Source organism: Myotis myotis, unplaced genomic scaffold (genome assembly GCF_014108235.1).
Source record: "Myotis myotis isolate mMyoMyo1 unplaced genomic scaffold, mMyoMyo1.p scaffold_m19_p_16, whole genome shotgun sequence".
NCBI lineage: Eukaryota > Metazoa > Chordata > Mammalia > Chiroptera > Vespertilionidae > Myotis > Myotis myotis.
The window spans coordinates 9,014,064-9,039,710 of record NW_023416320.1 but is presented as its reverse complement, the minus strand read 5'-3'; the positions used below and the strand labels follow the sequence as shown (position 1 = coordinate 9,039,710).

At 53.8% G+C, this 25,647-nt stretch overlaps 1 protein-coding gene across 1 annotated transcript; it reads left to right on the top strand.

Moving 5' to 3' along the window:
- The first annotated feature begins 7,096 nt into the window (after positions 1 to 7,096).
- On the top strand, positions 7,097 to 24,756 carry GDF6 (growth differentiation factor 6). The gene is made up of 2 exons (XM_036337555.1): positions 7,097 to 7,508; positions 21,720 to 24,756. Exons 1-2 carry the CDS (start codon positions 7,097 to 7,099, stop codon positions 22,697 to 22,699), a joined length of 1,392 nt encoding a protein of 463 aa, XP_036193448.1. The 3' UTR covers positions 22,700 to 24,756.
- The last annotated feature ends 891 nt before the right edge of the window (positions 24,757 to 25,647 follow it).

Sequence of the window (25,647 nt, the reverse complement as noted above, 5' to 3'; positions counted from 1 at the left end):
TTGTTTTTAAGACTAAGTCATTCTAACTTGTAACTGGGGAATTTCATAATCTTAGCATCTGAGAAGCAAAGTCCTGGATGGAAGGCTATTTGAGAAAAAAGTAGGGCTTACACTGACTTTCAAACTCTTAAATCCTGTATTTATCAATTTCAAAATGAAATTTCAGCCATTTCTCAGATTTAAGTGTTCATTAAATTAATTCTAAGTGAAAAAACAATAAATAATTTGTCTTTATTTTTAGTGATTCCTAGGAACAAGACAGTAAAGTATTATTTTTTTAACTACATGAAATAAAATCGTTACAGTAATCATGTCTATTTGACTAGAATATATTGAAGCTAGTCAGTGTAGTCTCATGCCTTGAATATTACCATAAAATATATGAAATGGTTTCTAAAATGACTGAGAAAGCATTCACCACTTTCGATGGAGTAGTTTGTTGTTGTTTGTCATTTCTTTTACATGAAAACCTGGCATATTAACACATAGACAAGAGAACAATAAACAACAGATACTGCAATCACTTAGCTAATACTATTTGGAGCTCTGAAGCAAAAATAGATTATGATATATCGATAATAAATGTGATATTCTCTGTACATGTAAATAAGCCCTAAATTCCAGAACCTCTGTTTTCCCAGAGCCCTAGTAAATACACTTTTAACAGAGATCTCATGTAAAGTAGCCATATGCTCATAATTATCCAAATATTGTAGATCCCCCGTGTGAAATTTCACATCTTTATTGCTTCTATTTTAATGTTTACAAAGTTGGTAGTAATTTTAAAAACCAAATGTGACCCTCAACAGGAAAGACAATTTCCTATGTGATTGTAATTTTCTACGCAAGATTTGGCATGGATCAAATCATTCTTAGAACTTAATCATCTTCACTCTCATAAGCGACCTATATGCTCATTTGAGAAAGCACTTTGTCTGCTCAATTAAAGTATCCCAAGACCCATTAGCAAGCTGCAATGTGTTTCTAATCTAGAATGTTTGGACAAGCATAAAACATGTCGAATCATTACAGAAGAAAAGTGTTGCCACAAATTCACAGTGAAATACAGTGAAAGCTCACGATGACAAACAAATTTAGCCCTTGGAGAGAAGTTACTTAACAAAAAGAAATTCTTCAGAGGATATGAAAGTTAGTTAAAATGAGTGTTTTAAAATGTAATTCCAGGGCAAAAGTATAAAGATTGAAAACTGCTAAAATGAACAGAGAATGATTTGATATTTTAAAAATCCCAAATGGTTGAGTAACCAATGATAATCATTATGCTTACTAATATAATACGAATTTACATATGGTGTTGTATATATCCTGCATAAAAAATCTAGAGGGACATAGGTTCGCCTTCATCTGAGCTGACCAACCTAGAGTTAGAAGATTTTGAGTTTGTGTAGCCAGAGTGTGACAGAGCTGGGATCCGAACCTTCAGCTCCAAGGCCCTATTTTATTTAATATCTAGAGTTTGTAAGAAGATGTCGACAGTCAACTTCATTCTGATGCAGTTTCTGCCTCCCTTTCAGGTTCTAAACAGGCCCAGCCCTACGGACTGTTAGAGATCCGACCAGATTAGCAGCATTTGGCCTGGCATGACGGTAAGCAATGAAACACCCCTGGTTTGCATGAGGAATGAAAATTATTTGCTCGTTAGGAATGAGAATCATTAATTTGGTAATAAAGTTGCATACTGTGCATTTCTTTTATAGCTTTCTTTTAAAAATCAAAACATTTCTTGAAGTACTTGGCAGATAGCTTGCCCCTATTTCATGGTGTGGACCAATGTTCAAAACCTCAGCGTGCATCTGAATCCCGCACCTTCCCAGATTGTTAAAGTATAGATCACCGGCCCCGAGCAAGGTCTTGGGTGTGGCCTAAGAATTTGCATTTTGAACACATTTCCAGGTGTTGTTGTTGCTGCTGGCCTGGGGGCCACCCTTTGAGAATCACTGGTGATGGCAAACTACAACATGGTTGGACTGCTATGTGCCCCATGTGTAACCAAACAAAGGAGAGCAGAGATTGGATGGATTTGATCCCCCCCTTCCCCCGGGGTCTTCCTGCTTCTTTCAATATACACAACTGGATCTAATCACCTTCCCATCTCAGTGCTCTCATACTGGTGCAGACATGGGCCTCCAGGTCACACCAGGTTCAGCTGATAGAGTGGGGAAGCTGAGGTCCAGAGAGGTTATGTCATTGGGCACAGCCCTCCATTCCATTTCATTGAATTTGTCTGTAACCCTTTCTGTGAAGGAATAGCAGTGCCCAAACAAACAAAGGAAACGGAAAGATCAGTCTCAATATAAACTGGGGGAAGCAGGAGGAATCACAGGGCTGACAGCCCCCAGTCTACGTTGTGAAGGAGAAGTTTATCTTATTGTCTTTCCAAAGCAATCAGCCTTCACCTTTCTTTCTGATACTCAGGACCCCCTTTGAGAACCATTGCTCAGGATTCTAAACCAATGGCTTTCATTTTTTTTCTTTGTTGAGGGACCTTTTCTGCAGGCACAATTTTAGGGAAATACCCAAAACATAAGAGCAGAGCTGCTCAGGTGGGAACAGTCATGGGCAACTTGAATCCATCCTCGCTCCTCTTGCCGGAAGCTCTTGAAATGCTAAGGAACAACATTTTAAACCCACTGCTTTAGTCCGTTTTGTCATTACCCTTCTTTTAATCAAGATCCATAAGACTTAAGTCTCATTTCTCTTGGACAACATAGGTGACAGCTATCAAACCCTACCAAATGATCCATTTACCAATCTATTCAGAATAGCATAATAGTGGTGTAAAATCGGAATGGGGATCCTGCTGACAGCATTTTCATTTCAACTGGGATTTTATGAAGATAGTACCTCAAACTAAAGATCTTGTCTGCGCAAATTTCAGGTGCTAGAATGTCTTCCTGGGATATATTTCCAGAGCCTTTAAAGTTACTTCGACTGTGAGTAGGGACCATGCTAAAAGTCAAACCTCCTGTCACTATTATAAAAGTTGCCTTTCAAGTGACACTTCAATGAAAACTACATAATAAAAGAGATAAATTCCTTTATTTATTTAAGAGAATCTTCTCTTCTTGAGTTAGTATAAAATAAGAAATTAAGGACAAAACAGCACAGATTTCAGGTAGGAACAGGGAAGTTCTATTTGCTTTTGGTCCTTTGTATCTGGGCAGACAGATCTTGCATTGATAGATGTTTGGTTGCCAAATTCTGCACACACCTAAAATGTGACTCTCTAATTTCTTAAAATCACGTTAATAGATGTCGCTTTCCTTGCCCATCTTGCCACCTCCTATAAATATTCCCATGTTCACATGATTTTGGTTCCCCATGGGGTAATCCCATGAGCCTCCACAAGGGGGCAGGCTATACCAGACTGCACAGTTTTCTCTCTTTCCTTCTAATTTTTTTTTTTTGGGGGGGGGGGGGGCGGGGCGGGGAATCTAACCACCAAAAGAATGCCCCGGTTAAGCTGCTAAAACTGCCTCTCACTTCAGCTCAAGAAACTCTCACCTTTTTTTCATGTTCTTCGTGGATAAATGTGCTGAAGAAATTATGAGAGAATCTTAGGACTGAAAACTCAAATTCTCTAGCATTATTTCAAATTCTCCAAATGTGAGATCTAAAGGCAGACTCTGACTTGTAGTGTGCTCTTTGTATCTTCATTTTTACAACACACACACACACACACACACACACACACACACACACACACACACACACAGCAAAGGCCTTGGCATGGCCTGTTAACATTCCTATTGGAAAGGGAGGAAGAGAAAGGCTTTCTACATTACCGTGGATCATTGTCACTATATTTGAAAATGAAATGTGTGTGTGTTGTTTTTTTTTTTTTTAATAGATGAGACGAGTTGGATTAGGAGTTAGAAAGACGTGTCTCCTAGTCCTGGCTAGGTTTCTGACAGCTTGTGACCTTGAGCCCTTCCACTGAGTTTGGCTCTTCTTCTCTTTGCTCACCTGTGAAATCAGTGCTGCAACCCTCCCAGCAAAGGGCAGCCAGCACTTTCCTTGCATAGACCAGAGGCTGGTGGCAATGAAGGAGGGGAATCCTTAAGCCGGGAAGCCAGGCCTGGGTGGTCCCTGTCCTGGTGTCATTTACTCTTACACGGAACCCCATCTAGTGCGCAGAGGGGCCCTCAGCCCGAGCAGATAGGCTCATCCCTTTGCTTCCTGTTTACCGATAACTTGAACCAGATAATAGTTGCTGTGGGCAAAATGGAAAGGGAATACAGAAACCCGCAGTTGCCGGCAGGAAACATTTTACTGGACGGAGAGAATGAAACCATGAATCATCGTTCACCAGACTCCATTCTGATAGAAATTAAAACACTGATAATACAAACCACAAGTATTCACTGCCCTGGAGGAAGAGGTGGAGAGAGCACCAGGAGAAGGCCTCTATGGGATGACACTTAGGCAGATGGACAGAGGGAGCGGAGCCGCAGAGCAGGCCCAACAACACACATGAATCATCCCAGGGCTGACAGGCAGGGAGAAGGGGAAAGGCTGTGCCTGCAAGTGAGAAATGAGGGGGTTTGAGTGTGTGCATTTGCAGAGGTGACACTGAGTGGGCCATGTCAGGGTGGCAAAGACCCGCAGGGAGCGAGCGGCAGGGGGCACTGAAGAGAGATATGGGAGGAAATGGGCTTGGGCCCGGCCCCTCCCACCCCCCCGCCTGCAAAGGACCAACATACATGCTTTGCCATGTTAACTTACAAAGGAAGAAGATGACATAGCATATGAAAGCGATGTGTGCATACAACAATTAAGAGGAAATGGAAGGGAACCCATAAAAGCAAAACTCTTTGATTCGTTGTGGTAGCAAAAAACCTGAGAAGCCATTTTTTCATCCAGTTCCATTTCCTTTTATACTGTTAATTTAGTAAATAATTTAAAGCACAAAGAGTGGAAGGAAGGAAAGGCCATGGTAAAGCACCAAGGAGACAGAAGTTAAAACTCATGAAACCAACACCAGGATCTGGCCAGAAGGGGCATCCCTTCTGAGATCAAGAGGAGAGTGCAACAGCCCAGTGGTTAAGGGCCCAGACTCTGGGGCAGTGTGACTTGGGCCTCAGTTTCTCTATGTGTAAGATGGAGGTAATACGTACTTACCTCAGAAAGATTTTTTTAAGATTAAATGAAATAATATATGTAAAGGGCTTGGGACCCGCCCAATTCACAAGTTCTCTTTTTCCCCATTACCTGGGGAGGCCAGGGCTCTGGGTGGTGGAGTGCACAGCCCAGACCAGAAGGAATTAGGCCTGAAGGGGCAGGGAAGCAAAACTCCACCCTCAACACCCCCACCCCCTGCCTCCCAGCAGTCAGGTGAGTGGTCCCTGTAGGGACAGGAAAAGAAATGAAACAGCAAAGGAGAGGACAGGGAAGAAAGTGAGAGGGAGTGGGAACACAAGCACACACACAGTAAGGTGGGAAGACATCGTCTGAGATCAAATAAAACCATAAAGGAAGGGGAAGAGCAAGAATGAGATCAAGCTATTGGGCCAGTGATGGATGCTGCTGTCCGGGAAGGGGAAGAACACTGGGTCTGGGGCCTGAACCCTGGGTTCTGTCCTGGCCAAGTGTCCCTGGAAAAGTCATCAATCCTCTCTTAGTATCATTTTTTAAAAAATCTGTGAAAGTGAACATAGTGAGGCCAACCTCAGAGAGCTGTTGGGACCTTAAGGGAGAGCATGTTATGGTGGGGGCCCAGCACCCGAATTATGTAAAGAGAAACGCCTGTCCTCGGGGTCCGGGGGGGCACCCCGCTCGCTGCGGGAGAGAAGCAGCCCACCTCGCCTTGCAGCGTCCGGCCGGGAGCGGAGCGGAGCAGTGGGCGGGAAGGCAGGCCCGAAGAATCTGGGGACAGATAAAGGAAACTCGTGATGGGGCGAGGCTGGGCTGAAGAGAAACAGATTGGGGAAGAGCTGCGAAGGGAGGGTCCGCAGCCCGGGAGGTGGAGGCCGGGCGGGAGAGAGTGGGAAGGCAGAGAGGATGGGAGGGCAGAGCGAGCAGAGAAGCGGGCTGGGGAGAGAGGGCTTGGAATGCAGAGAGCGCTCGGGGAAGGAGGAAGGACTGAACGCAGAGGGAAAGAACTGAGGGGAGATGGGGGCGCAGGGGAGGCGGGGACACACCGCCCGCGGGAAGAGGACCCGGGGGGCAGACGGAGAGAAGAAGCGGTTGAGCCCGCGCCAGAGGAGGTCGGGGACTCCCCGAAGAGGGGCTGCGGCCTGGAGGAGCGCGCAGTGACTTTCAGCATCCATCCAGGCTCTAGAGAGTGACCTCTGCCTGACCTGGCGGGTCGGAAACAGACGCCCTGTCTTGGTGGAGAGCCGTGCCCAGCCGAGGGAATGGGGCTGCTCAGGGCTGGGCCCTGGGCCTGGCGCTCGGCGAGGCTTCTCCGGCCCAGGGCTGGATCCTAAGGGGAGCGGACGGCGGGCCTGGAAGCGGGGGCAGAGGAAGGAAGGAAGGAAGGGACCACCGCCCGGAGCCGGCGCGCAGTGGCCTGCAGGGGTGCCTGCCCCGCGCTGTCTCCGGGGGGCGCCGCCGCCCGGGCCGCAGGCTCCCAGAAAAGGGGAGGCGGATGGCGAGGATCGAGAGCCTGCCTGGCGCTGCGGAGGGACCGAGCTTCAGACAGGGCTAGGGGGACCCGGGCACTGCGGATGCCCCTGGATTCCTCGCTGCGGGGCGGCCGCGCCCTCCTTCCCCTGCCCGGCGCCCCTGGCCCGCTCGGCGCGCTCCGCCCGGCAACCCCGAGCGCGTCCCGCAGGGGCGCTGCGTCTCCCTCGCACACCGCACGCCGCGGACCCTCTCCCCCACGCCTCCCCTCCGGCCGTACCACCCGGCCTCTCCTCCCACCCTCCGCCCCCCTCCCCTCCTCTCCCCTCCCCTCCCTCACCCTCTCCCCCCTCCAGCCTAGGGGCGGGAGGGGGCGTGGCAGGGCCGGGGTTGGTGTGGCTGGGACCCGGCTCGGCGCACTCGGAGTCCGCCCCGGGAGCCGGCCCGGCCGCTGTCCAGCCAGCCCGCGCCTCTCGCGCCCTGCGCCGCCGCCGCCTGCCACCCGCTCGCCATGGATACTCCCAGGGTTCTGCTCTCGGCCGTGTTCCTCATCAGTTTCCTGTGGGATTTGCCGGGTTTCCAGCAGGCTTCCATCTCCTCTTCCTCGTCCTCCGCCGACCTGGGCTCCGCCAAGGGAATGCGAAGCCGCCAGGAAGGGAAGATGCCCCGGACGCCGCCCGAGAGTGGCACGGCCCGGGCGCCCCCGGAGCTGCAGGAGCCGCCACCGCGGGCGCAAGAGGAGCCCCAGGAGCCGCCGCGGGCGCAGGAACCTCCGGGCGGGAGCCCGCGCGTGGTGCCCCACGAGTACATGCTATCCATCTACAGGACCTACTCCCTCGCGGAGAAGCTGGGCATCAACGCCAGTTTCTTCCAGTCTTCCAAGTCGGCCAACACGATCACTAGCTTTGTAGACAGGGGACTCGGTAAGTGGCCAAGAAGACGCCAGACGCCTCTCCCCGGGGTGAGACCTCCCCTCCCGCTCTAGACGCCTCTCCTTTCTTACACTGTTTCCCCAAAAGTCCGAGTAAGTTTCTGGATGCAGTTTTAATGACAGTTCGCAGCCTCCCTCCCTCCTCCCTTCCTCCTTCCCCTTGTCTTTTGTAGAAAGCAGCGTGGTGGCCGCCGCTCTGGTGGCTGCTGGAGGAAGCGTGGAGGGCGGGAGGTGGCGGGCAAGCGACCTGAGCGGCAGAGGATCGCGGTGGGTCGGGACGGAACCGTGCCACCGGGTCGCGGGTTTCGCGGGGGGCGCCGTCCAAGGCCTGACCTGCGGCGGGGACCGCGCGGGCCCTGGGGCCCGAGTGCGCGTTGGGGCGCCCCGAGCCCCCGTCCGCTCCGGGACAAGCCGGCGGCAGCGAGGCCCGCGGGCGGAGGAGCGAGTCAGCGAGCCGCGTCTGCAGGGCCCTCTCCCCGCGGCTGCAGGGGTTCTGGGCTCGTCAGCCGGGTGGGAGCCGTGTGCCCTCGGGTTTGGTTTTGTTTTTTGTTGCTGCCGCAGGGCGCTTATCCGATGCTCCGAGGCGTTTCTGCAGAGGCAGCAACTGGCAGGGGAGCCCGGGCAGGAGCAGGGGCAGGGGCAGGGGCAGGGGCAGGGGCAGGGCAGCTCGGATTGAGGTTTGTTGGCATTTAGTCCACATGGTGCTGGGTGTGCACATCCACCTCCCTCGGCCAGCCCACGCGACTCTGACGCTCCTACCAGGGCCGCAGCCCCTGGCCCTTTGCGGCGGGGGCGCCTGGCTGGGGGAGGGGGGGGTGCAGAAGCGCGCGCCCCCTCCTTGCCGCCGGTGCTGGTGCTGGACTGCAGCGTGGGGATGCCTGCGAGAGAACCTCGAGCTCCCCCTGGTCCCAGAACTTGGAGGGGGATGTACAGGCGCCAGAACTCAGCTCCTAAAGAGGAGAGAGAATAACGTGGATGGAGACTGGGAAGGAAGGGAGGAAAGGAAAGGAAAGGAAAGGAAGGGGAAACGGGGAGGGAGGCGAGGGGAAGAAGGAAGGAGATAAAGGAGATGCAGGCTGTTATCTGCTCCGTTATCCTGCCCGGCTTTAGCTCCGCGCATGGACCCTCCCCGACTCCCACTGCTGGCCAGTGAAAGTGGGGTGCCCCGGGGACCTGCGAACGCCGGGGTTCGGGCGGAGAGGGCTGCGCTGCCTGGGGTGCCCGCATGTCCTCGGGGCCTTTTCAGAGCCGGCCAACGGCCCTGGGCTTCCCGGGCTCCCGACCTCAGGCTCCTCGCCGGCCGTCGTGTTCCTTTGGAGCCGGGTCCTGGCCGTGCGAGAGCCGCCGCTGCAGCCCAGCCGGAGGCCAGCGAGGTTCGGGGGCCGCTGGAAGCCCAGGCGGCCAGTGAACGCCGGGCGTTCTATGGTGATCGCAGGGCTACCAGCGGCACATTTGCGCACACCCCTGGCCGGAACCGGGTCCCCGGCCACCGTACCACCAGCCAACTGCCCCCTCCACTCGCACCTCTGCTTCTGTCCCCCTCCCTCCCGATCTCCCGTTGATCCTCCGCCTTTTCTGCCGCCCTCGTCGGAGGAGCGGGGAGAACCTCGCTCCAGAGGCCTTTCCCCCGGGGAAGAAATCCCCGAGGCCCCGCGGGCGGGCGCGCCTTCTCCCCCCCTAAGGAAGGCTCCCAGCAGCGCCGCCCCTCCCCCAAGCGGCACTCCTCGCCAGGGAGTTTGGCCGGTGACCAGGGGACTCCGCAGGGGGTCGGAGGTGCCTGCCAGGGGTCTCTGGGGCTCTAGGTCCGGGTCAGACGCGGGCTGGCTTCACTCTTGCCTCCGCCGCAGCCCCTCCCGGGGCGCCGCGCTGGGAGCCCCCGGGCTCCGGAGCCGGGGGAGGGCCTGGCCGCGCGCCCAGGCCGAGGCTGGGGAGGGGGGTGGGGGGGTCTCAGTTTCCCAGCCGAGGTCTTCGGGCTCGCTGGCCCGGGACTCCAGCTCGGGAATGCCGCGGAGAGCCGAGGCGGCGCGGTCCCCGGCAGGAGGAGGCGCGGCTGGGGCGCCTGGACCGCAGTTTCCAATGCGCGGTCCTCTGCACGCCCGCGGGCCCCTAGGACCCGGGAAGAAAGGCGGGCAGTTGACGGGGAAGGCCCTGGGGCCGGCCGCACGCCGCGCGGGGGCCGAGGCTGGAGGGGGCGCTCGGAGGAGGGGCGCGTCGCGGGCTGCGGCCCCAGCTCGATCAAGGGCAAGCCTCACTTTCCCTCTCACTGATTTTGATTTGATGTGTCACCGGCGGTGACCTCGGGCCGGACCTTCCGGGGCTTGCTTAGCATCGGGCCCCTGATTGGCGTGTTTCCACTCAGCGATCTAATTGAGGGTTCATGTCATAACACATCAAACGGTGTCTAGTCTCCGGTGATGGAAGGGACCCGCCGGCCGCGCATCCCCGGCCCCTGGCCGGGACTTCCGCCCCTCCCACGTGGGGACTCTGCCCCGCGCCAAACCCGCCAACGTCCCCGCCCCCACCCCGTGGGCCGCGGGGCCTGGCCGCCCGGCCTGGAGGATGTTTAAATCGCCCTCGGCTGCGGCGGGCCCGGCTGCGAGGAGCAGGGGTCGGTCAGGGGGAGGAGCAAAGCCAATGGCAGGAATCCCGAAGCCGGCGCGCAGGGCGCAAGGCGAGCGCTGCTTATTCACGTGCAGCGTTGGCAAAAAAGCTTCCCTCACCCGGAACCCGGAGCCCCAGACGTTCCACCTGAAGCTTGCTAGTAAGAGCGGAAGAGCAGGGATGAATGCCTTCCAGAGTGAATGAAGAGCGTTTGGGGTCTATTAAGACAGCAAGACTTGCTCTACCTCCCCCATGCCGCCCTCCCCACCCCTGAGCCCCCAGGAGAACTTAATGCAATTGAAAAAAATTAATATGTTCTCCCCTTTCGATTTGCTATGCACACATCTAGGGGTAATAATAGCAACCAAGATGTTCTGAGCATTTGCTGTGTACCAAGTATTAGGCGAAACCCTGTCACATGAGTTACATTTTATTCCATTCTAACCACCATCTCCAGGAACGTGGCACAATCACTGTTTTACGGGTGAATTAAGGAAGACAGGGAACCGCTAGTGAGAGGTGAAGCTCATCTCTGGTTCTAGACCCTTATGCTTGCCTAGGGCACTGCACAGGGTGGGGAGGTTTCTAAAAGACTGTGGCCAGAAGCACAACAATGGACAGATCTACCTTAGGCTCTTAAGATCCAGCCAGCAGTTGGAGCGGAACTTTGGATTGAAGGGTCTGCCTTGTTTCCTCTGTATATCCCTTGTGCAGGGCACAAACTGTGTGATCCCTGACGTCTTAAAATGCCTTCACATTGTTCTTTTTAAATTATTTTGAATCTATAAAGATGATAAAGTGTGTGTGCATGTGTGTGTGGGTAGAGTCATAGGATCAGAATGGACCAGGCTGGATAGAGAGAAATTACAGTTAGAACACGATATAACTTAGTACAAGCCTGGATCCCCGAACTCGAGGGCCTGGGAAAGTCTGACAACTAGAACTTCTATGAATTCAATGTGACTGGAGAGATAGAAAGGAGGGAGGGAGGGAGGGAGAGAAACAAAACTGGACGTTCAGTTTATGTAGTGAGAAGTGCCACACAATTCCAACAAGGGCGGCAAACACACTTCCCAAGGATGAGGACACCAAAACGAGGCTAAGACTATGGCTGCGACTTAGGTTTCCAGGTGATTTTGAAAGAACACGCTTTAGAAGTCTTGTTGGTTGTTGTCACGATAGTACGCTCAAAAAGGAGGCAGTAGGGAACAGATAAAACCCAAAACGAGATCGGAGGAGCATCCTTGGAGAACTCAACACCCTAGACGTGAATCTCAGGAGAGTGTGAAGCTGATTGTTTGCTGGCTTCTTGGTTTACCTTCTGGGCCGTGATTCTCTGGGGGTAGGGCCGGCCCGCTGCAGGGTCGCGGTGCTGCGGGGAGGAGTTCCCTCGCGGCTGAGGTTCGCCTGGGACAGCAAGTTTACGCAAAACAGCGCATTAACAGCGAATTTCTGGGTGGACCTGGGCCGCAGAGCGCTTTTGTAATCCGCGCAGCAGCGCTTGTGCCCGGACCCTGTTGTCGTTGGCAAACGGAAAATGAAATATAAGCGGGGAAGTATTTTAATGGGGACGGAGGGAATTCACAACTGTTAATTATTTGGTGACCTTGTATTCGATTTGTTTGAGTCCCTTATAAAAACACTAATGCAGACCAGACGGCCAAGCGAGGAAGCCGGCAGAAGGTTCCAATCTAGGCTTTTATTTCCCCGGAAAGAGGGAACGGCTTTGGTAAAGGGTTGCTGAGCGTCCGAGGGTGTGCGTGTCTGTGCGCGCGCCCGCGTCACCGCCGACGCGGGGTGTGCCTTTCCCAGCAGGTTCCGGACGCTCCTCCAGCCGGGGAACCGCAAAAGTTTGGGAAAAAGTTTGGGAGTCAGGGAAGGAAGTCTTAAACCACAAGTTTGTTCTGAACTTCTGGTTGGAATGATTAAATCACTAAGGCCCCAACCAAACCCGTAGCCATTGACTGGCTTGTGGTTCAACATCAGTTATTGTCACGCGCATCCCTAAGGCCTTGAGGACTCCTTGGGCGACCCCGACAGGGTCCACCTTAGCCAGAAGCTAGGGACACCTACGGCCTCTGCAGCCAGAACGCAAGCTGGCACAGTAGTTCTGGGCGACCTTCCTGAACCGGAGAGGCTAATCCCAGGACAAGGAGCGTGTCCCCCACGCGGGCTGCTTCCTGGCCCGGGGAGTTTGCTCCCTAGAGTTGTGTCATTTCTGCACACTTTAAAACAAAATGACCTAAGCCACAGCCCATGACAGGCCGTGGGAATGCCTTTCCAGAACACCGAACCCAGAAATGAAAGCTCCTCTAGGGGACAGGAGAGGATGCGTGGGGTCAGGACCCCGGGGGACATGGGGCGTTGCATTGGCAGAGGCCCTAGCGCACCCCTTTTTTCTCCAGCCGGAGCTCTCAGGGTTCTGGTGGTGGCACGCCTCTTTCATGTTGGCGATGTCTTGCTGGAGCGGCGGGGGGGGGGGGGGGGGGGGGGGGGGAGAGGGACCAGGACGGGCAGAGGAGGACAAGAGGGTTCGGGTTCGGTAGAAATAGGGCAGAACGAGGACTTTTGTTTCCCTCCAGGACTGCTGCGTGCATCCGACGGCCTAGAGCAAATCAGCAATCACCCTGGGGCTCTGAGTAGAGTGAAGGGCATTCGTTCGATAACCCCTCGCGCGTGTCCAGTAACCCTGCTCAAGCGATGCGCTCTGGACCCGAAGGAGGCATCCGAGCCGAGGCCGTGAGGTGCGGAGAGCGGGAATTTGGATCCGCCGGGCCATTTCGTTGCTGGCTTCTACCGCCTCCTTCCCCACCGCCTAAAGCCCCAGCTGTTTATTTTTTAAGTTCGATGCTGGTTACATGGTACCTCCTGTTTACAGGAATTGAATAGGTCCTCTTCCCCTAATGGGTCCCAGGGTTGCTGTGTTCTGCCTTCCGGACAGCCCATTAGCGACGCTGGGGGCCGGGGGTTGGGAGCGCGTGGGGTGCGGGGCGGCGGCGCTGGGAGCAGGCGCGGCGCGGGCCGGTGGGCTGAGTTGCAGGCGCTGCGCGCCGCGCGCGGAGTGGCCCGGCCGCCTGGGGGCGGGGCGCGGTTTAGGGGCAGGACTGGGTGCGAGCGCGAGAAGGGGGAGGGGGGGGCGGGCAGACCTCTGGCCCCGGCTGGCTGGGGTTAGCTTCAGGAGCCCAGCAGAATGGGGGCGGGGGGCAGGGGCAGCGCAGAGTGCTGGCTTTGGGGGTGATGGCGGCGGTGATGGTGTGCGCATCCCTTCCCACGTCCTGTAGGAACCACAGCGAATCGGCGCGGCCCGCTTTGCAAATCTGGCTTCCAAGCACGTTGGTCCAGCCCCCACCCCACTTCCCAGTCCACTGCCGCTTCCACACCCCGCGGGGTCCGTATTGAAGGGTGCTAGGCCCTGGCCCAGAGCTGCCACCACGAATCTCGTTTTGCTACAACGTCATCTAGGGAGTCCCCCCACGTGGAGCGGCGTGGGGGGAGCTCTTCTGCGCAAGCTGCGCCCGGCCTCCCACTGGGAGGAACGCGTCTGGGAGAGTTTTCTCCCGCGGAGAACCCCTGGGCGCCGGGGGGTGGGGGGGGTGTCCCGTGTCTTCCTACAACAGCCCATGTGAACCCCTCCGGCACCTGCGACCTCTGAACTGGTGGGAGAGGGGAAAGCACTCACCTTTTCTATTTTTGACCTTGAAACTCGCAAGTCAAAAGGCCCAAACGCGTTCCTGCCCAAGCCTTGGTTTTACTTCGGTGACTCTCTCCTCCTGAGTTCTCGCCCCTTACCCCCATCCAACCTCCCCCCTCGCCCTTTCCTGGGCCTGCGGCGCTCTCCTGGGCCCCGGGGAGGGGGCGCCCCGTTAGTTGATGGTGCTTGGAGGGTGGCCCCTGGGCAGCGACCTTCGGGGGACACCAGGAACGTGTGGGGACCATACTGCGCTCCTGTTTGGGACGCCTCTAAAGTGATGGCAAGTTAAGATCTGAGCTGCTGCGGTGTGTTGGGGGGTTAGGGTGGGACCCCGGTGAAAAGATACGCCTGTGGTGTCCGGGATCTCAGGGCCGCATCTCGGCTCTTGGGTCCCTCTCAGAGCGCCCGGCCACGAAGGTTTGCACCCAGCGCATGGACACGGCCTTATCGATGAATCCGTGTCCTTCTAGAGGCGAAAGAAGCCGCCTGCAGTGCGTGTGGACTCCTGCTGGGCGGGCCCAGGTCTCCCCGCACACTCTGCTTCACTGCGTCGGAGGCCTAGGCTCCCAGGGCCTGCGGGAGTTACACTTTGCGTCCGGTGGAAATCCGGGTTTGCCTCCCCTCCCGCTCCCAGCCTCACTCGCGGGCCTCACGCTGGAGCTGCTCACCTGGCTCACACAGCTTTCCCTGCAGGACCCAGGCAGCCCACCAGGCCCGCGTCATCCCGTGGGGCTTGCAAGGCCCAGGCCCCTCCTGGAAGGAGAGTGGGGAGAGGCGCGGAGAGGGGGTGGGCAAGCCCCTCCGAGACTGTGGAGGACTCACGCTGGGCTTTGAAAGGAGGGAGAAGCTGAAAAATGCCGGGCAATCTATTGCGGGGGAAAGACTGGGGAGCTGAGAGACCCAGAGAAGAGCTGGGCTGGTGAGTGTGTGCAGCTAGGAGGCACTCACCCTTTTAGACCCACCAACTGGAACTTTGGGGTGACTCACAGGGCTGGCCTGGAGGTGCTGCAGTCCAAGGGGTCATTCGTTGCTACAACCCCACTCTCCCCTCCAACAAGTGCCTGGCTTTTGCAGAGTGAAGAAGACGGGAACATTGCCCCCAGTCCCACCCAGACACGGACAGGCCATACCTCACAAACGGGCACTAAAAGGGGGAGTAGGAGGAGGGTCAAGGAGACTAACCCCCAGGTCTCTTAGGTCTGCCAGGCTCAGCCAGGACGCTACAAGGGTTAGCATCTGGGCTAGCACTGGCCCTGATCCCACAGAGGAGGGCACCTGTCAGCAGGTCCCTGTCCTTGCCGAGGTTCAGGCTGGAGGTCAGGTGTTCACCTGGCATTGTGGGTGGGACCTGGGTGGTGGATACGGCGTGGGGGGACTGGAAAGGATCAAGGTGATGGGGGTGAGGCCTTGCCCTTCTCTGGAACTTAGATGAGCCAGAAATGGAAGCTTCTGCTTCTCTCTTTGTCCCTCTCATCCAGCCCCTTTCTTCCACTCGCTCCTGGAAATCCTCTGGCTATAACTGACCTCAATACGACCAAGAGGAGACGAGGTGCATGTGTCTTCACCTGCTTGGATGCGGGTAGCTGTAGTCATACTGGCTGCCTTCATTGGGAGCTCCCTGTGTCATGCACTGCCCTGGGTGCTTTGGCCCTGACCTTGGCAGTGACTGCGTAGAGTAGGGGTGGTTCTGTCACCTTACAGTTAAGGCATGTGAGCGTGGGAGCAATTATGTGACTCACCCAAGGCCACCCAGCCAGTTACTCCTAGACTCCAGGTTCCTGCGCTCATTCCCCTGTTGTTAGAAGTAACTAATACTTGCATATGTCATCAGATATCTTTCCTGCTCCTTATCTCATTTTCCAACCATTCTTTAGTGACTGTGAGCTCATGTTATCATCCTCGTTTTGTAGACGAGAAAATTAAGTTTCCTTGTAAATTCTCTGTCCAAAGTCCAATTGTTCGCATCCTGTTCGTTCTGCTGATTAGAAAGTGAGTGACTGTGGAGACCACGGATCGGCAGCAAGAAAGAGCTGGAACCTTCTCGGGGGTGCTACCAGGCACAGAGATCAAGGCTGGAATGTCCAGGGCAGAGGCATAGACTATCTTACTATCTTGAAAAAGTTACTTATAAGCTCTGTTTTAGTTTTCTGAACCACCATACGGGCATCATGGTGATACTTTTTTTCCATAGGCCGTTTTGAGGCTTAAATGAGTCTGTAAGTTAAGAATTGAGATTGTGCCAGCACATAGTAAATACCACATGAGTGTTCGCTGTTATGATTACTATGCTGGGTGGTCAAGCCAGAGCACCCGGAGAGGCCGACTTGTGTGGACTCCCCATTGAGGCTGAGCCTCTGTGAGGATGCTTAGCAGCTCAGCAGTTTGCAAGGCTCAGATCTCAGCTGAGGCCCTACTCAGGACAAGCGTACAGAGGAGAGGGGAATTGCTGGAACATCCAGAGAGGCCGCTTTTATACAGGACTTACTGGGCAAGCGGGCTTGTGGAAGGCAGAGGGCTGGTGGCTCATCTTGTTCTCACTCAGTACACCTGACTCTGTTTCCAACTTGTGTGAACTGGCATCTCAGGGCAGTGCTAAGGCTGAGGGGCCTGAGGAAGAAGTGACTCCAAACCCAGCCATGAATTCCCTGTTTAAACAAAAAAATTTCCTGGGGGACTCCAGCCCACCTAGTGTTGATGACATTGATGATGAACGGGACACATTTCCTCCCTCCCTTTTTGCTCCCGGCCCTATCAGAACCCTGGGAGAGGGGCACGGCTGAGGGCTGAAGGTGGGGGTTGGAGCGAGGACCTTCAGACCCTGTCCCTCACTAGATGCAGGAGAGTGGACAAGTTAAGACACCTCCTGGAGCCCCAGTTTCCTCATCAATACATGAGTCTAGCTGTAGGATGGACCTTGGACACTCGAGGGGAGGATTCAGGGACAGAGGCCATCAAAGCCCTGAGCACGTGCCTGGGACAAAGGCCCCATAAGCTTCATTGCTGCCTGCTGGCTCAAGAGAGGGGTGAGGGAGGGGCTTAGCTTCAAAGACTTCTGGAGTTTCCTGAAGATGGTGATTATCCTCCTGCCCCCTTCACCTAGGGGAGCTGGGGTGGGAAAGCGGGGTCTGTGCTTTGGGAGGATGTGGGGCAGGCGGGATGGCTGGAGGAGGCGGGTGGGGGCAGACCGGTCTAGTTCACGGAGAGCCAGACGTGCGTGCGCAGGAGCGTTGGGGAAGCAGAGTCAGCGCCAGAAGGGCCCTGGGTTTTGGGAGAGATGGAGCCGCCAGCGCACCCTGGGGCCAGTGAGTGACAAAATCCAACTAGACTCTTACAAGGGATCTCAAGCTTTTCTCAGAGATACCTTGGAAAAAATTCAGTGGGCCCTTTCTGCCTGAGCCCAAACGAAATGGCAGATTTTCGGAAACCCTCCAGGGTGGTCCAGGGCAGCCTCTGGCAGCAGGAGGAACCCGGGTGGACAAGGCGCGTTTCCCACGCTGCTGCTTATCCCTAGGCCCTGAGGCCACCCTCCAGGGGCTCAGGTTCCCAGGGAGTCTGGTTTTGGGCGTCTTGGGCATCCTTTTCTATCTAGTCTCTCTTTGCTTCTCTCAGTTCCTTCAGCCCCATACTGTGACCCTGCACAGATGCCGTTGCCTTTCTAAGCCAGTTTCCCCATCTGAAGTGGGAGTAATAGTCCCTACCTTGCAAGTGACCAGCTCTTTGCTTCCTGTTTAGTTATTTGCTTTCCTTTTTTATTTTCTATCAATTCCACACCAGATGTGCATGTTTTGAGGTGTCCTGTGCCTTTTACCAACTTGCTCTCAACTCAAAAAAGGCTGACCTCTTTATGAAGGATTTTCCCCAAATATGCAGGTGGTTTGCTCCCTCCCCAAACCCTCCCATACCCTCCCCTTCCTCTTTTTCCTCTACCACCCACCAGGGAAAGTTGATAAGCCCAAATCCAGCGATTGTAACTTAAAAGGTCTACATGTCTAATACTCATCAACACCGAGTTAACTGGGGTCTGAGTCAAGCTGTAACAAACCAGGCGGATGCAAATGAAAAGCAAAAATAAAAACAAAAGAATTCCATGATGCATTCCTGATCAATTTTATTTAAAGGCCTAAAGCAAATGAGTCACTTCCAGGATGTAAGAAGGTGTCACAAACAGATTGTGAAAGGAAAAGCCGAATGTTTCCCAATGTCAAGGACCTGGGAGAGAGGGTCCTTTGATAACATCAGCCCTGAGTTATACAGAACCTAATGGGAAAGGAGGCTTTGTGAAAAGGAGTGTGAAGGGCCAGCTTCCCACCCACAGGTGGCCATGGCAGCAGAACCAGGCCTTGTGATGCCCAGTCAGTAGGCAAAGTGTCTGCAGGGTCACAGCCCCGGACAGGCGGACGGCGGTGTGTGCACTCTCCAGGTCAGATGCCTCCTCTGGGCTATTTCTGTGATGCACCGGTCAGAGCAGGTCCAGACAGGCGGGGAATGCGGTCTGCAGGGGAGCTGCACAGAGCAGCCACCTTCTTGGACCCTCTGTGTAGGGTTTAGAGCTTCTGGAGACCCAGTGAGAGAATGTGGGGGATGAAAGAGTAAAAAAAATGTGAGGGTGGCTGGGGCAGGGGGTCGGGGGCACAGGCAGGGGCTGGGGCAAGACGATGACTTGGTTCTGGAGTACCCCCTTTGATCCTGCTCTGGGCCTGCGCTTTAAAGAGCCCTATTTTGTCCATTTCCAATGGTGCCCTCCCCAAAAGGTGGGGAATCCGAAGAGCCAAGGAACATACTCATCTGGATTCATTTTTATTTTTTTAAGATTAGTTGTTCTTAAAGTGGATTCCCCAACCAGCAGAATAGCATCATCTGAAATGCAAATTCTGGGCCTACCACAAACGTCTTCTGCTCAAGAGAATTTACATTTTTAGCAATTTCCTGTGTGATACTAAGGATGCAGATGGAGGGTTCCCAGCAGAGTTAGGGTTTATTTGTTTGTTTGTTTGTTTGTTATTTATAAATTTAGTGGGTTGAGAGCTACTACTCTATAGCGATACTCCAGCTACAGAGTTCTTGCCCAAATAGCGTGAGCCCACCTCCAGGGCCTGGAGAGCTTCTCCATCAGACCTGTCCTCATAAGAGTGTATCACAGCTCCAATGTGTGCACCTGTAGCCTGGGAGCTTGCACCTGTGGGTGCGGGTGCCCACATGCAGGGGAAGTCCGTCAGACCATGGAATGGAGCTGGCATGGGAGGAGCAGGAGCAGGATGCAGGCGGGAGCCCTCATCGGTAGGCTTTCCCATGCCCCGGAAAGACTGCGTGCCCCTGGTTGCAGAATCTCTCTCTGTAGATGCTTTCTCCTGTTCTGACCACTCCCGAGGACCAGAGAAATGCAGGCTAGCCATTGATCAGTCCACACTTTAAAAAAAATGCAAACAGAAGCAGGCTGATCTCTCCATATTGCACTAGAGAGAAATAAATCATTCTTTATACCTGCCTACCATTCTCCGGTCATTGACAAACTCTCCTAAGAATTATGTCAGCGGACATGACTTTTATCCTAGCAAGCCCTGCAAATACAGTTTGGATTATATCACATCCCTTATGCCCTGGCAACTACTGGTTGCTTTGAGATCCTTGTACCTGGACTATAATGGGAGGCAACGGGGCAATGAGGTTTAGGGGCTAAATCAAGACTCAAAGGCTAACAATGGCCAAATAAACGAGGCATTCACCCCCCCCCCCCCCCAGCTGCAAGTTTGACATGTTTGGGCTAAATGTTTCCACTTTGGAATTAAATAGACCTAGGGTTGGATTTCAACCTCACCACTGACTACTAGTTCTCAGACTTTGGTAATGAACTTAATGTCTCCAAGCCTTGAGTTTCCCATCTGTAGAATGGGAACTGTTCTGTGCTTGTGGATAAAGTAAGGGTGAAAAACGTGTCAGCCAGCCCTCAGAACATTTAGCTGGTGCAGGAAGTGTCTTAGGTTTGTTCCTCTCACCACATCCTTGGTTTGGGGAGAAATATGAGAGGCAGTAAAGTGAAGCCTAAGGCCATAGGTCCAGAGATCTGGGTGGTGGCTGAGCATCGTCAGACACGGGTTTCTTTAGAGGAGAAGAAAGTGTGCTGAATTCCCACTGATTTTCATGTGACCCTGGTATTTTTGAAGGTCTTGGCTTCTATAAATCAGCTGCCTCCAGGAGCGTTTCCCTTTTCACCTCTTAACCCTTCCCGCCACTCCCCTCAGGTCTGGACTTGTGTATGAGATTGAGGCAGCCAGCCCTCTGGTCGCCCCAGTGAGGACTGGGTGTGGCTGAGGCTCCAGACCTGGTGCCCTGGGGCCACATCTGGACTGGCAGTGAGGGTCCAAACGGGGACCCAGTGACACTTACTATTGAAATTGACCCACATTTTACTGGCTTCTGGGGAAAGCTGGGGGCTTTGGGGATTTTTGTATTTGCTGGGTTGTAAATATTTTATGAGAAGGCAGCCCAGAAAAATCTGGTTAGCTTTCTGCCTTGCACATTGAAGTGGGGCTGGCTTTATAGACAAATGTGTCAAAAAAAAAAAAAAAAAAGTCCAGTTTTGTCTTCATCCCAAAGAATTCACTTGGGATTTTAAAAGCCTGTTATTCCCTCACACCCCCCTACCTTCCCACCCCCCACGCCACATACCCTAAATTGTTATTTCTCACCTGTAACCAAAAGATTTATCTTCAGGGTTACTTGAAAATTAAGAAGATTTCAGGTTGTGTGGGTGGAGGAGGGGAGAAGGTCAGTGTGTGTGTGTGTGTGTGTGTGTGTGTATTTGTGGCTGTGGTTTTCTCCTTCCAGAAATGTCCATTAGGATCTTCTGAATGGATAGATGCCTGGTGCTTGTGTTTCTTCATTTGCTAGCCCCCTCCCACCCCCTCACCCGGCAGCAAATGAAAAACGACTTCAGAAAGCCTCATTGCTCTTGTGTGTGTGTGTGTGTGTGTTTAATGTGAATTTAAGAGAGAAAGACAGAAATCACTTAACTCTTTATTCTGTGTGCTTGGTAGTGGATCAAATGCTTCAGCAAAACTGCCTGATGAGCAGCAACTCCCCCACCCCCAGACCAAGTGGGTCTAAGCTAGGACTGCACCTTTAAATAACACTGGAGCTGTTAAAAAAGCGAACAACAAATCCCCCAACGAGACCCAAGACCGAGGCCCAGTCCTCAGACATCCATTCAGTTGTCTGAAGCAAACCCAGGCAGCTGGTAATTTTTAGGTTCTTCTAGACTATAGATGATCATAACGGGCAGCTAGCTTGAGAATGGCTATTCTAGAAGTTTCTCACTCCTTGGCCTGCATGTACACTAGGTCAGGCACGGCTCTACGTGCTGTAATGAGCAAGATGGACTGGGCAGGGTCCCAGCTCCCACGGGCTGGTGGAAGCGGGAGGCGCGGTGCTGGGGGAAAAGACCACTAAGGAGAAATAGTAACCAGGTCATCCGAGATAGTACTAAGTGTAGGAAGATAACAGCGTCCTGCCCTGATGGAGACGGAGGGAAGGCGCTTTAGATCCAGGTGGTCCGGGATGGCCTCTCGGAGGAGGTGACGTTTACACGGAGATGTGAGCGATGACCCGGCGCCCGCGGAGAGGAGATCTGGGGGGAAGTGCGCCCCAGGTTCGCAACCACAAAGGGCGCATTCGTGGTTGCTTGCCAGCTCCTGGGGGGAAACGCGAGAGGCCGCGGCCGCTCTCCAGCAGCCACCGACGTCCTCCCGGGGTGCCTGGGAGGAGGGGGCCCACCCCGTGCGCCCGGCCCCAGCCCGGGTGGTCAGGCCCGCGCCTGGCCCCGCTGCCCGCCCTTCCCTCCCGGGGGCAGCCGCCGAGCACCGGGCTGATCTCCCCCTTAAGTGAAACTGACGGTAATTATTTTTTATCTCGCAGACGATCTCCCGCACACCGCTCTCCGGAGACAGAAGTATTTGTTTGATGTGTCCACGCTCTCAGACAAAGAAGAGCTGGTGGGCGCGGAGCTGCGGCTCTTTCGCCAGGCGCCCGCGGAGCCCTGGGGGCCGCCCGCCGGGCCGCTGCGCGTGCAGCTCTTCCCCTGCCTGTCGCCCCGGCTGCTGGACGCGCGGACCCTGGACCCGCAGGGGGCGCCGCGGGCCGGCTGGGAAGTCTTCGACGTGTGGCAGGGCCTGCGCCACCAGCCCGGGAAGCAGCTGTGCCTGGAGCTGCGGGCCGCGGGGGACGAGCCGGACGCCGCCGGGGAGGCCGAGGCGCACGCACCGCCGGGGCCCCAGCGGCCGCCGCCCCCGGACCTGCGGAGTCTGGGCTTCGGCCGGAGGAGGCGGCCCCCCCAGGAGCGCGCCCTGCTCGTCGTGTTCACCCGATCGCAGCGCAAGAACCTGTTCGCCGAGATGCGCGAGCAGCAGCTGGACTCGGCCGAGGCGGCGGGGCCCCCGGGCGCGGGGTCGTGGCCGCCGCCGCCGCCGTCGGGCGCCCCGGACGCGGACGCCGTCGGGCCTTGGCTGCCCTCGCCCGGCCGGCGGCGGCGGCGCACGGCCTTCGCCAGCCGCCACGGCAAGCGGCACGGCAAGAAGTCGAGGCTGCGCTGCAGCAAGAAGCCCCTGCACGTGAACTTCAAAGAGCTGGGCTGGGACGACTGGATTATCGCGCCCCTGGAGTACGAGGCCTACCACTGCGAGGGCGTGTGCGACTTCCCGCTGCGCTCGCACCTGGAGCCCACCAACCACGCCATCATCCAGACGCTGATGAACTCCATGGACCCCGGCTCCACGCCGCCCAGCTGCTGCGTGCCCACCAAATTGACTCCCATCAGCATCCTGTACATCGACGCGGGCAACAACGTGGTCTACAAGCAGTACGAAGACATGGTGGTGGAGTCGTGCGGCTGCAGGTAGCGGCGCCGGTCCCGCCGCCGTGGCCCGTGACCGCTGGGGAGGCCTGACCGCAGCGTCGGGAGAGGAGCTGGCCTGGGAGGCAGAGGGGAGGGAGCAGCAGCCTGGACATGCGGCAGCCGGAGGGGCGAGGAGGGAGCCCGGCCTTCCCGGGACCTTTCACCCGCCAGCCCAGAGGGAGAGGCGCGTTTTCACACCCCGCCTGGCCGCCCCGGGAAAAACAAGCCGAGGACGATGGATGTCTGTCTGTCGTTTTTTGGTTTTGTTTTTTCATCTTTGTGATCGTGGCTTTGGATTTCCTGGTGTGTCTCACAGGGTTTGGTTGGAGGTGGGGGAGGGGAGACATGTACCTGTTTCTCAACTGCTTCGTGGATTGGAGAGAGAGAGAGAGAGAGAGAGAGAGAGAGAGAGAGAGAGAGAATAATTTAAGAAGAGAAACAGTGTGGGAGGGAGACTCACCTCTGACCACATCTTGGTTTGACTGTTTTCTTCCTGGGTAAGGATTGGGTGTCTTCCCGCCACGTCCTGGCCCAGGCCCCGTGGCCTCCCACACAGAACGTGTTAAAGTAGAGGAATTGGCACCAGGAATAGGGGAGCCCGAGGAAGGCCTTAGAGGAGCACAGAGAGCGGAGGGCCCAGGTGGGCCTTTTCCATGGGGCACCCGGCTCTGCCCTGGCCTCCCCCGGCATAGGGAACTGGCAACCTGCATCTCACTCCAGGGGCGCAGGCCACACTGCCTTTACTGTCGCCTTTCCTGGTGGGGAAGGGGGAGCTGGTATGGATGGAATGACAGGAATGAGTCCGAGTGGAACCCCCTGAGGATAGTGAGAAACCACAAGGCCTGCCTGGGACGCCTGACACTCAGGTGCATGAGCCCTGGCTGGAGGTGACCTAGGACAGCCCCTCCTGGTGTCAGTCTCTAATTGATTTCTTTGAACAGAATTTGCCAAAATTCAGACATCTGCTTTTAAGGGGAAGGCAATTTCCCAGTTAAACAAACAAACAAACAAACAAACAAACAAACAAAAAATGGGTAGGGGTGGGGAACTATATAGCTAAGGGAAGAGGTGCAGGGGGAAAAGGACCCCAGAAACAAAAGGGTGAGGTGGTGGGTCCCCGAGGAGGATGGGGAGAAGGGGCAGGCCGGGAGCAGAGAAGGGAAGGATGAAAGGGGATGCGAGTCCCTGTCTCCCAAATTTCTTTAAAATCTGTGTTTCTTCCTCTCCGTCTGTGACATTCCTGAAAGATTACCAGCCAGCAATAGCCCAGGGCTCCCCTCCAAAGAATTGTTTCAGATTGTAATTACCAGTTAGGCAATGTTTTTAAAGCTTTGTAATGAGAAACTGTGAAAAGAGCAAAGTGTTACATTGAGCTTGGGGTGGGAGATGGGAGACCTGGCAGTGAGGAAGGAGGCAGGGGGTGGAATTCATCTCCAGGAAGGAAGCAGGAGGGAGCACAGAGCAATTGAAATGCCGGCTCCCAGATCGTCAAAAACATGAACTTTCCCCAGCCTGCACCAGTATTATTTTCAAACATCGCCCATAAGTAGGCCCTTTGAAAAGTTTGCTTCCTCCTCGTCGTCGTTGACCATGAAATGGTTTAAACAAGGGAACTCACACCAATCATTACAAACGTTTTGTTTTTCCAAAGTGGTTTTGCTCTCTCTGGATCTAAACCTGTTGCTTGTTTGGTTCAGAGAACTACATGTCAAAGAAAGGGTGAGAATGATAGTAAATGCTAATATAAAATGCTGAGAGGAGAAAAAAGAAAAGAGTTGGCCAGGAGAAATAATTTAAAATGCACATTTGCTTTGGATGCACTGTTGTTCTGTTAAAGACTGTATATATTTGTTTATTTAAGGTGACTGGAAATGCAAAGAGGAAATGGACAGCATGCAATTCATCTTAATGTACAAAACGTTATATGCACTCAAATGTTATAATTTCTAATATTTTTAAAGTTTATATTCGAGTTGTACAAAGTTAAACATTAATCAGATATTTCATTCTTTCTTAATGTTATCATTTTCTTAAATATTATTACAAAAATTTTTAAGTCTGTCTAATGGAGAGTTTTTTTTTTTTAACTGTCTACCTCACTATAATACAAGTATTTACAACACTAAATTTACCAGAGGTCAATTTAATATTCAAAACATTTTTTACAGTATACTTTTCCTGGGTGATACTCAATCTAATACTGTATTATTAAACTCATTTTCCCCCTTAAAAACTCAGCCTGGTTTATATGAATCTACTTAGAAAAATTACTTTGTCAAGGAATAGTTATCAGTGGTATTTTGTTCCAGTATGAGATTGAACGTCTGTTACTTTAAAAGCCATAATTTAGAGAATGACACTTTTGCTTCATAACTCTTCCATAACTCTCTTTTCATGAAATTTTCATTCACCAAATCCCTCTCAGCTATTAGAACAGTGTTTATAGGCCTTTGCCCCATTTCAGCATCTCAAGAGCCCACATAGGAATTAGATTATTTCTTGGTTTCTTAATGTTGAAAAAAGAAAGCTGTAAATTACCTAGGCCAACCAAGATGTCGGTAATTACTATTTACACTTATGGCCCATTGGAAGCAGAAGATATGAAATGTTTTTCTTTTTGTTCACTTGCTGTAAATCAGGGAACCCATGTACAAGTGTCAGTCCAAGTGCTTACTACATGATGGAAATACTGTTGCCCATGCATTATCTCATTTAAACCCTCCAGAAACCCAATGAGGTAGGCGTTATGATAATTCCCGCTTTACAGATGAGGAAATAGGTGCAGGGTTTAATTAACCGGCCATGGTCATCCAGCCAGGAAGTAGTAGCTAAGATTTAAACCTAGTTCTTTCACACCCTAGAGCCCAAGGAGTTAACCTCTAAGTAATTGTGCCCACGGATGATCTATCCGCTCTGTAATTGCTCCCTAAATGTTAGAGTGAGAAATTTGCA